At 33.8% G+C, this 11,832-nt stretch overlaps 3 protein-coding genes across 3 annotated transcripts; 1 reads left to right on the top strand and 2 right to left on the bottom strand.

Annotated features, from left to right (window-relative positions):
• Positions 1 to 4,016: 4,016 nt before the first annotated feature.
• LOC111284664 (transferring glycosyl group transferase (DUF604)) lies at positions 4,017 to 6,124 on the top strand. The gene is made up of 3 exons (XM_022873488.2): positions 4,017 to 5,011; positions 5,216 to 5,758; positions 5,857 to 6,124. The coding sequence occupies exons 1-3, from the start codon at positions 4,148 to 4,150 to the stop codon at positions 5,977 to 5,979; spliced, it is 1,530 nt and encodes a 509-aa protein (XP_022729223.2). The 5' UTR covers positions 4,017 to 4,147; the 3' UTR covers positions 5,980 to 6,124.
• A 13-nt stretch (positions 6,125 to 6,137) lies between these two features.
• On the bottom strand, positions 6,138 to 7,599 carry LOC111284663 (Serine/Threonine-kinase RLCKVII protein). The gene is made up of 2 exons (XM_022873487.2): positions 7,290 to 7,599; positions 6,138 to 6,522 (listed from the first exon to the last, which is right to left on the bottom strand). Exons 1-2 carry the CDS (start codon positions 7,456 to 7,458, stop codon positions 6,368 to 6,370), a joined length of 324 nt encoding a protein of 107 aa, XP_022729222.1. The 5' UTR covers positions 7,459 to 7,599; the 3' UTR covers positions 6,138 to 6,367.
• A 571-nt stretch (positions 7,600 to 8,170) lies between these two features.
• Positions 8,171 to 11,355, bottom strand: LOC111284661 (putative serine/threonine-protein kinase PBL5). The gene is made up of 5 exons (XM_022873485.2): positions 11,054 to 11,355; positions 10,089 to 10,342; positions 9,686 to 9,875; positions 9,169 to 9,560; positions 8,171 to 8,712 (listed from the first exon to the last, which is right to left on the bottom strand). The coding sequence occupies exons 1-5, from the start codon at positions 11,166 to 11,168 to the stop codon at positions 8,425 to 8,427; spliced, it is 1,239 nt and encodes a 412-aa protein (XP_022729220.2). The 5' UTR covers positions 11,169 to 11,355; the 3' UTR covers positions 8,171 to 8,424.
• Positions 11,356 to 11,832: the final 477 nt, after the last annotated feature.

Here is an 11,832-nt window from a genome sequence, read left to right as displayed (position 1 = left end):
AATATGGGAAAGAAAATGGCTGGTTTGCTATAATTTGAGGCATCATAGTTGGACACATGGCATAATTGGCGGGTGTTGGGGGTTTTTGAATGGTTGATAAAAATATTTGTGTCTCATCAAATGACTTGATTGAAACCGTTCAACATGAAAGTTAAAAGGGGGTCACAATGAACTATGAAGGATCATCTTAGCCTATCACATTCTGACTTCGTACATTTTTTCTTATCTTTTCTTTGCTTATCCATTTTAACTTTTTGCTTGTCACCATAAAAGTATATAGAACTAAATCCATTGCTTGCATGCACGGTTTTGATTGAAAGAAGTTTTTTTTTTTTTTTTGTGGTCAGTGCATAACTTTTTGAATACATGATGAATGAACTCTTTTGTAAAAGAAAATCCAAGTTTAAATGACATAAAGAAGTGCAATTTATTCAATTTACTACTAATATATATGCCTGTTATAATGGCTAATTGGCCCGTTACATGTTGCAAGCTAATAAAACATATTTGCTAGCGTAAAAACATGCCCTTTTTTTTTATCAAGTATAATTTTTAAAAGGGAGACTTTAGACCAAAAAGAAAAACGTGCGACTAATTGATCAATCTAATAATTTTTTGAGTAAGGAAATACAATATATATACATAATTATTGTAATATATAAACAATGTTTAGGTGCAAAACAATCGCATAATATTGATTTTATGCTTTCGCATGTAGGATTTATCCTATTTCTTTTGGGGAAAAAGTTAGGAGTATTTATTATACATGTCCCTTGATTTAACGAAAAAAAAAAAAACAATTTGAAAACCAAACTTAATTCTTTGTCGTAGAATCAAATCGGGATTCATCAACTAGTACAATAATTAACAGCAGGCCATGTGGCTGTCATTGCCCAGTGTTGGCTAATAAAAGTTGCTGCTAATTAACCTTACATAATATATATGCGAAAGTTGCAACATTAAGAGTTATAATTCAGTGATGAATGTACATATGTCAACTTTCATGATTTAAGAGTTAAGCTCCTTTTAAAAAAAAATCAAATATATATTGTGGTTAAAACTGTCTTTCTAAACAGGTAATATGGACTTTATAATAAACCTAAGATTGAGGTTAAAGGATTGGGAAATAATGAGGAAGTGAATAATGTATAGATAAAAATAGAATAGTAGCCCTAGATGCGGTAGGACCCGGAGACATGTGAAGAAACTTTTTGGTAATCCACCTTATCTGCTCACGGCTGACTGACTGATTGAGGCCGCGAGACTGGAACTGGGAGGTCACATTTTACACGCTGCCTGTTGCACAAAGTTTTGCCCTTTTCTTGGTTGCCCCAACTATTATCGATATCAAGATCCAAGATAGATTGAAACCTTTGGAACCGGTCTGGTCCTACACTTCCACTCTCATTTTGTTTGCATGTCTTCTTGGACAAGAAAGAAAAGAAAAGAAAAGCATTGGAAATCATGTTCTCGTGTGTTGTTCTTCATATAACTTACAATTTCATGGTTGGTGTCCTCCAATCAGTCCTTTTCACTCTCCCCACTTTGCACTAGAGCAAACAAGAGATCCTTACAGAATCAAAATTTTATATATTTTACGATATAAATAGAGGTGGCAAATAGATAGGTTTGAGTTTGGATATTTTCAAAGAGGATTATATTAGGTTCAGATTATTTTGGTTTAAAGTAATTTTATATTCGTATCTCTTTAAGTTTGAATCATTTAGGGTTTGGACCGAGATTAGAATCGAACTAATAATGTTATTATTTAGATTTGAGAGATATATATAATTATTTTAATATATATTTTTAAGTTCAAGTTGATTTTGAATTTAAATTTTTAAAGATTTTTTAGTTCAAATTATTTTAAAATTCAAACTTTTTCGAGATTCAAAATTTGCTTTTTTTTATCGAATCAAATTTAATCAAATTTAAACTTTTTAAATGAATTTCATTCATATTTAAATTTATTTTATCACATTTATATATAAAAAAATTTAAATAGTCCCAAGAAAACGTCCAATTGATTAAACTTTAAGTTTCTAATTTAAAAGCCTCGAGCTTTAAAGACTACGAAGATGAATGGAATGAGGTTTATAGGATAGTAAAGAATTACCTCTCATTATATGATTCAATGTAACATGTAAAATGTAACACATTATCAAAATATATGTATGAATTGATGCCACTAATCATACAAGAAGTACAAACCATATCCACATAATTAATACATTCTTTGTGATAAAGAAACTTCTAACAATGATCTTTTGTTGATCATTTTGGAAAAGTTAATAATTATGACATAACATTTGAAGGCATTTGTATGGTTTAATATTCCTCAGCCATCACCAAAATAGGGAGACTTTTCTCCTATGTAGTGTTTAGTATAGGGTAATTATTTAAAAAACGATGATGATTTATACATGATAATTATCTTAAATTTATCAAGAGTGATCAGATTATTGTCTTGAAGGATAATTTAATTTCATCTAAAAAAATGAAAAACTTTTATCATCAAAATAAAATTATATATAAAGTTAATAACAGTCAATATTATTTATTTAATATGTGAATTAAAAATTTGATTCTTCTATATTGTAATTACTTTATATTACAAATTTTTGTATTTTTAAATTAATATTCATTATAACAAATTTAAAAATAATGTGTTTTTTTTAATGTTTTATATAAAATATAATGTTTTTGTTTTTTCATTATGATTTTAATAGATTAATTTTATTTTCTAATTCAATTTTTTTTACATAATTTATATTATAAAAATTGGTTTACTTAATAAATATATATTTAATAATTTTATTATATTTATTATAAAATAATTAAAATATTATTATGTTTTATGAATTATTATCTTTAAACAACATTTAAATCATTAATTTATATAATTATTACAATAAAAATGATTATTTTCATACTTCTAAATAAAATAGTATTTAATTTTTAGTAATGCTAAACATAATGATATTTAATTATATGAATTAATGATTATTAATCAAATAAAATAATTTCAAATTATGAATAATAAAATCAACTTAATAATAAAATCACTTTGATGATTATTTTATAATAATAATTTTAAAAATAACACTAAACACTTCCTTAAAAAAATACTAACCAGAATTTAAATTTTTTTAGTTAACTGCCTGCTTTCGATCGAAGATAATCAAACTAATCACTGAATTTGTAAAACTACGTCTGCTAGTACTCCTGAGCAAAAAAGGAAAAAATTTTAAGCTTTTTTGAAAATTTAGCTGTCAAAGTTTGTGTGGTACGAAAATGGAGTGATTTGAACATTTTTATTATTCACGTGCTAATGTTCTAATTCCAGACTTGATCATTTTTTTAACTTAGGGTTCTTCACCGGAAACCAATTGCTTCTAACCACAAAACTTGTTGGCCCACAATTATTGCCCTAACAATGCACTTTGGATTGTTTTGATCAATTTTGAGACTGATTGCATGAGTAATTTAGGTAATTTTTTATTTATTTCAGCCAATGCCAAATTAAAATTTTATTTAATTTTACCGATTAATTTTTAAATCAATTAATATAATATTAAAATTAACGTTTGAAAATTACAAATTCAATATAATTCATGCACGTAATACTTTTTTTAATCATATAAATATAAAAGGTAAAGAGATTCAAAGTTAAATTAAAATTATATATATATATATATATATGTTCACGTTTTCTTCTTTTATGAGCGTCAATTCGATGTTTTGAGCTTCAGCCTCAAGGCCCAATGGCAACGAAGGTCATGCATTCATGCCAAACTTAGTAGATACCTTAAGCAGATGGAGTTGGCCGTGTGCGGTGCGGCGGAACGCCATTCCAGCAACACTATAACAAATTAACTCAAACCACCAACCAGAACAAAAAATTTGACACATGCAAGGAGGAAAGGATTAAAAATATACATGTAAAAAAAGGAAAATTCCTCTTTTTAGATCCGAACAATTCTCAGTCCAAGCTGATTTCTATAACTATCCTTCTCCATAATTTGAACCGAAAACATGGGAAGCATCAACAGCAGCAACAACATCATCGTCGATGTCAACAATAATAGCCAAAGCAAAAAAAAAAAGGTACAAAGACATTGCAAGAAACTTTCACCTTTAGCAACAAATGAGCTCTACCCAGCAACGTACGCCACAAAATAGGTTTAGAGGATTGGTCATTTATTTCTTCATAGCCGTGGCTTTACTTTACATTCTATACTCAAATCTCCTGTTGAGCAATGACCGCAAAGATTGTCCGGATATAGCCAATCTCTCCACAAAAATTGAAGCACCCTTTAATTATTCCTCCACCAGCTCTTCACGAGTTGAAAAAGCGGTAGAGCGAAGGAAAGTGCACCGTGTTGAACCAGCCCCGGGTAATTACCATCGATATGACACAGAGCTGAAACACATTGCTTTTGGGATAGCAGCTTCGTCGAATTTGTGGGAGATCAGAAAAGAGTACATAAAAGCATGGTGGAGGCCAAAAGAGACTAGAGGGGTAGTTTGGGTGGATAAGAAAGTTAGGACCAGGAGAAATGAAGGGCTGCCTGAGATTCGGGTTTCTCAGGACACTTCAAAGTTTAAGTACATAAACAGGCAGGGGTCTAGATCGGCATTGAGGATCTCAAGGGTGGTTTCGGAAACACTTAAGCTTGGAATGAAGGATATTAGGTGGTTCGTAATGGGGGATGATGATACAGTTTTTATTGCCGACAATGTGGTAAGGGTGCTTTCCAAGTATAATCATACACAGTTTTATTATGTTGGGAGTGCATCAGAGAGTCATATTCAGAATATATTCTTTTCATATGCTATGGCATTTGGAGGGGGTGGATTTGCAATAAGCTATCCATTGGCAAAAGAATTGGCAAAGATGCAGGACCAGTGCATCCAGCGATATCCAGCATTATATGGCAGTGATGACAGGATTCAGGCTTGCATGGCTGAGCTAGGAGTGCCCCTCACCAGGGAACTTGGCTTCCATCAGGTAAAACTTCCACTTCTTCACATCTTCTACTTGGCTCTTGACATTTCACTGTATTGGAAAGAATGAAAATATATAAAATGAAATTACTCCCCGTCAAACTAATTTGAAAGTTGAAAATAATTAAGCACGATATGAAGCTCTTCTTGATCTTCATTCAAGAATTTAGAAGGCAGGGTAAATTGTTTTTATCTTATGCTTGTACAGTATGATGTGTATGGAGACCTATTAGGCCTCTTGGGAGCCCATCCAGTGACCCCATTGGTATCAATTCACCACATAGATGTAGTGGAGCCTATATTCCCTCGGATGAAACGAGCCAAAGCACTTGCACACCTGCTTGAAGCTGCCAAAGAGGACTCGGCAAGTTTGATGCAACAATCCATCTGCTATGATTCAACACGATACTGGTCGATCTCAGTGTCTTGGGGCTATGTGGTTCAAATCTTGAGGGGAGTGATGTCTCCTAGAGAGCTTGAGATGCCTACAAGAACTTTTCTCAATTGGTACAAGAGAGCTGATTACACTGCTTATGCATTTAACACTAGGCCTGTTGAAAGGCACCCTTGCCAAAAGCCCTTCGTTTTCTATATGAACAAGGTTAAGTATGAACATGCTAGGAAGCAAACAATCGGAGTGTACTACCGTCATAAAACACGCAGTCGCTATTGCCGTTGGCGAATGGCCTCCCCAGAGAAACTTGATTCTGTTATAGTCCTAAAGAAGCGGGATGATCTTCGATGGCAGAAGGTAAACTTTTTGTATTCATATGTTAATGGTAGGACACTGATTAAAGAAAATTATTATGGATGCTATTACTAACGGAACCCCCAATATTCGTTTTACAGTCGCCGAGGAGGGATTGTTGCAGAGTTCTTCCAACAGATAAAAATAACACAATGGTTTTATCTGTGGGAAATTGCAGAGAGGGTGAGATTAGTGAATTACGGCCGAAAAAGGGATCATCATAGGTCATTGTTTAATGATTTTCTACCTTCTTTTTTACAATGGCCCAAGGCTTACAGCATACAGGAATAAGATAATGCTATGGGTGTCTAGAAAAACAGAGGTCAGATGTAATCTCGAGGAAGTAATCCAACAGGCTCAGGAAAGCAAACTTTGAACCACATTATCAAATACATGATTCATTCTTTTCACTTGATGCTGTTTACATGTGTAATTTCAATGCAAACAAAATCAAGGACAGTTATATTCCTTACTATCTCTTTGGTTTGTTGATGATAGAGCAAATGTTCTATCTCTACGTAACTACAACACTGACAGAAAAGAGAATTCCTTAAAACTATTTTCTAATCAGAAGCATTGATTCTTCATTTGCTCTTACTCCCTAGATCTGCTTCAGAATAAATTCCCTGTGAGATTCTGTGGGACTGAGGCAATTGGTGATGTAGCTGACGCCAGGATGGCCACATCAATCTGAGAATTAGTAAGAGGCAATTGCATATCAACACGATGTATAGCCACAATTCTGCCATCCTTGATCTCCACATTCACTGCTTTCAAACCAAAAGGGAGATTCAGAGTTAATAAAAAACTGAGTAAGAGTAAGTTGATTATGGTTAGCATGAATTTTCAACCCTGAATAATAGTAAATATTGGAATTTTGGTGTTTGAGATACAAGAAAGTACTTCACTTCTGTAATTGCCTTTTCTTTTTCCTTATTACAGCTTTCTTGAGATTCAAAGATGGCATAACTTCATAAGCTTTTTCACTACCATCAGAATGAAATCAAAGAATTTTTTCTTCTGAGGCATCCCATGAATAATTGATGTAGGAAAGAATGAGGAAAAAACAAAACAAAACCCACATGCAAAAAGAACAAACCAAAAAGTGTGATCCTTCGAAGCAATTTAAAGATTTTCTTTCCTTCTACCATTTTCTTATGATCCAAACAAAGGGGACAGGACACTTCAGCAACAATTCTGAACAGAACTAACTTATGAGACTGCGAAAGTTCTATTTTCTTTTATTTTGAGTTATTAAAATGAAAAACAAAGATTAAATTCTCAAAGGTTTAAAGATTAATAACACAAATGGAGAAAAGGCAATAACCTCAAGTATTAGCCATCAAAGAAACAAAAGCTTTCGTCACCAATGTATAGATCGTAAAGGAAACAAAAAAAGAAAAAGTTTCTCGAAAACGAATGAACTAAAACCAACGTACCCAATCTAAGACAACATCAAGACAGACAAAATTCAGAATAAAGAAGGGATGAGCTTGCATGGTTTGTTGAAATCTTGAAGAAATATGAATGATACCTGGACAAGACAACCACCAGAGAATGAAGAAGCAGAGCAGGACGATCACAGGAATAACATGGATCCACCTCTCCGCCAATGGAAACACTCGAGACTGGAAGCCCCCTCTTTCCTTCTTGGCATCGTTACCCCATGGAACCGAAACCGGAAGATGACTAGGTCGGATCATCTTTCAGGAGATTGCTTTTCTTCAAGCTGCTTAAGAGAGACAAAAAAAGAGAAATTTGCAGAATATAGAGATGGAGAAAAACGTTTCAAGTGTTTTCTTGCTAGGAGCTGATGAAGTAATAAGGCTTGGGTTTCAGTTAGTTACTTAGGCTTCTAACGACTTTAGGCGGGAAATCTTTTGGTTCCTGACAGAGAGAGAACAAACTGTTTTGCAAGAGTTTAGCAAGGTTTGCATAAATTGGTTGAAGGTGGTGATCCAAAATAAATTGCAAATTGAATAGGTTAATTGGAAAATTTAGTCCCCAAGCACGGCTGGGCTTAGGACCTTAGGTAAACCCTTCTCAAGAGTCCCTTTCCAAAAGTCTAATAAATCCTTGCATTTAATACTTTCCAACGTCTACGCACTAAACTATACTCAATTTTGACTTCGCACATTTAAGAATGACATGAAAATCGTGATCCTAGTGTTCGGACGTGGATCTAAAACAACCAATCGACAATAAGAGAATATTGTGGAGACTACCCACTTGATCTAATTGCTGCTATTACCTTTATGGAAACAATAATCGAAAAGATATATAGTCATTTATGAGTCCTGTTTTTATTGTAATTGTGAAGCTCTGAAAAGAGATCGTCACTTCGAGAGTAGATAATCACACTTCTTCTTTTTTTTTAATAGGAGTAAGCAAGAGAGCAAGAAGGACAGGTACTCATCACTTTAAATAGGAGGGCTAAACTAGTATTATGGGAAAATGGTTCCTACAAAGAAGCATCTTACATACAAGAACCCCAACGCACATGTACACCATCAGAGGGGGAGTAAAGGACGAAAGAAAATCTGTCTGGAGATTAAGATGGAAAGTATGCCTGTTATCTCCTGTAATGCAAAAATTGATAACCAGGCACTTTGTATTAACACCGCAGAACAACAATATTTGCCACTTTATTTTTAACTTTGTCCTCCAGCTCAGTGACCGTTATGCTCATGATCTGCAACAATATTCCGATTCACTGCTGATGATGCCATGTTTCTTCGAGAGGTATGAACAGATTTGTTAGGGTCATATTTCTGGGAGGATAGGTAATTCAGAGCCAAAACCACATCTGAAATAGCCGGCCGCATATTAGGCTGCTCCTGAACACACATTGCAGCAATGGCGAGTGCTTGGTAGAGACCTCTGACAGGATATTGACCTTGCAGCAGAGGGTCAACCATTTGCGAAAAATTCCTTCGGTCTTTGAACATGGGGCGTGCCTGCAAGCAAATAAGAAAATAAGCATTTGTAGAACAGATCAAAGCGACCGCTTCCAATAATTATCATTTCCCTTTATCAAGTTCCCTTCTAAAACCAGTTCCTTGATTGCTATATAATATTATCAGCTACAAGACAGAACAAAAATCAAGCTTGCCATAATTTTTTAACCGACAATTCATTACAGAATTTCTTTATAATGAAGATACCAAAGTAGCAGAGTAGATTATACTGCCAGAAAACTTCTTAGAATACAACAATTAAGATTATAATACAAAACAAAACCACATTCATTACAGTTACACTTTTAACCAACAATCCAATATAATATGATAAACAGGCCAAAAAGAGTGACAATGCAAGATCAATGATTCTTAACAGACAATTTTAAATGGAAATATATCTAATTGAAAAATCAAAGATATTAATTGATAAAAGTGGAATAAGCTTTATCTTACCCATGCAACAAGATTTTGTTCTGAATGATCTCTTGTATTGTCAATTGCTTTCCTACCAGTAATAAGTTCCAAGAACACAACCCCAAAGCTGTAAATATCTGATTTAAATGTCAGCTGTCCAGTCATTGCATAATCTGGCGCACAATAACCATACGTGCCCATAACCCTTGTAGAAACATGAGTCTTATCCCCAATGGGACCCACTTTTGCCAAGCCAAAATCAGATAGCTTTGGATGGTATCCCTCGCCAAGCAAAATATTGGAGCATTTCAAGTCACGGTATATGACAGGGGGTTTCATTTTATCATGCAAATATTCTAAGCCCCTCGCTGCACCAGCGGCTATTTTCATCCTTGTGTTCCAATCAAGTGGTTTTCTACCGGGTGGAAGCTCTGTATCCATGAAGAGGAACAAACTATGAATAATAAAATGCATAACATAATAGGCAGAATTGTCATAAGAAGTACATAGAACAATAACGAAATCAGCAGGGAAATGGGAGGAAGATTTTGCTTACCATGTAAATGGTTTTCCAAAGACCCTAATGACATGTACTCATAAACCAGTAGTCTCTGTTCATCCTCAGCACAAAACCCTATCAATTTTACAAGATTTGGGTGCTTAGCCATGCTTAATGTCAATATTTCAACAACAAATTCCCTAATGCCCTGAAGACCATTAAGATCAAGTTGCTTGATAGCGACATCCTACATCAGGGAAAAAAAAGAAACAGCAAAGTAACCAGCAACTTCATCAATGAACATACCGCTCAATGCCAAATTATAATACAGGTTTGTTAAGTTGAATTGAGATATAAGACAATTAAGTAAACATAGTAATTAAAGTAATAAGGTTTTGATAAGATAATATTCATAATTTTCAACAATATTGACAACAAAATGATATAAAACTCTACCAACCTGGTTCGTTTTCTCCAAGAATCCCTTGTAAACTTTTCCAAAACCTCCTTCACCCAAGAAACAATCCGACCTAAAGTTGCCTGTTGCAGCTGCAAGTTCAGCAAATGTAAATGACTGTGCCAGTTTACTATCTTTTCCATCCTTGGAAACCTCATCATTCAAATTCAAATTCTTTACATCCAACGATAACTGATCATTCTTAGCTACCTCTTCCTTCTTTGCACTCTCATATGCACTGCCTTTCTTCAATGCAACTTTTAATTGGTGGACCAAAAACCACAAGAAAAAAGCCAAGAAAAAGACATAAGACGGACGCTCCATGAAAAGGAAAAACCAAAGAGAATTTAAAAAAAAAATTGACCACGAATATCAATATTTAAAGTAAACAAAGAAGAAACAAGGACAAATAGAACACCCAGTACGGATTTTGGATTATATAATGGATCTTTGTTTCCTATCATGCAAACAAACAAAAATACTACTAGCATCATTATACATATAGCACATGTTAAGAAAATAATGTATAAAATTTCACTATTACATCTAAAAAATCACAATTAAATGGATGAAAGAAGTAATTAAAACCCTTTTGCCAAGAATCAAAATTTACACTTCAAAATCATTAGCTTGACAATCAAAATATCAAATATAGAGAAAGGAAGCAAAAAGAAAACATCGTGACCAAGAAAGACTCCATTTCTTTCAACAAAAACAAAGCATTGAAAACTTAATCCAAGAAAGAGAGGAAAAAGAAAACTTGCGTTAGGAAGAAAATCGACAAAATTAGAGTCTTTGATTTCAAGAATGACACATACCTAACACAAAAACAGCCCATAAAAAACAAAAACAAGAATGATAACAGCAAGAACGTAAATTCAACACCATGATCAAACACAATGTATTTAACTTCGCCAAAAATAAAAAGAAAAAGAAAACCATAGAATTTGAAAACAAAATCTCAATACCCGAACTGTCTTTCATTAGATCATGGAGCTTGCGTTGGTAGTTGCTGTCATCATTCTTGTTGGTTAGCTTTTTCGATCTTTGCCTTGAATTTCCAGTGCACCAAAAACAACCCATGCTAAATAATAATTAAAAAAGAATTAAAATTTTCCCACTCTCCTTTTTCTTTCTCTTTCCTTTGTCTTTTCCTTCTCTTTCTGAGCTGCAGGAAAAAAATTTGAATCCCAGAAATTACCAGGAAAAAAAAGAAAGAAAATGCTCAGAATGAGAGAAAACAGAGCAAAGGAAAAAAGTCCTGATTTTCAGGGTTTTATATTTCTCTATATATTCTATTTTTATAAATTTAGGTAGTATTCAGGCCTAAACCGACTCAGGAAACTTGTTAAAGCCTAAACCCATAAGAATGCGCCACGTCATTTATAAAGAGCTTTTTGGTCAAATCATCGGAGAGGGACGTGCAGTCGTTTTTTTATCTGTTTCCTTTTTCAAAAAAAGACCGATTTGCTAACGTGGCGGCTTTGAATATTGTCCCACAGTGACGTATACATCACAGACAGCCTTTAATCACCGTCCGATTTTAAATTTTGAGCAGGTGAGTCAAACCTTTCCGTGGGAGCCACATGGATGGTAGGACCCACTAGCACACGCTTTTTTTTTAGCAGTTATTTTGTTTATGTTCAATTTTATTAACAGCTGAGCGGTGATCCACGCGTCTCAAAAAAAGTTATTATAATTGGTATCAGTCACACGCAATCAACAGAATGCAAGGATCTAGACCAAT

The sequence above is a fragment of the Durio zibethinus genome, chromosome 6 (genome assembly GCF_047325235.1).
Source record: "Durio zibethinus cultivar Kanyao isolate XHJ-2024 chromosome 6, ASM4732523v1, whole genome shotgun sequence".
NCBI lineage: Eukaryota > Viridiplantae > Streptophyta > Magnoliopsida > Malvales > Malvaceae > Durio > Durio zibethinus.
This window is presented reverse-complemented; position numbering and strand designations above follow the sequence as displayed.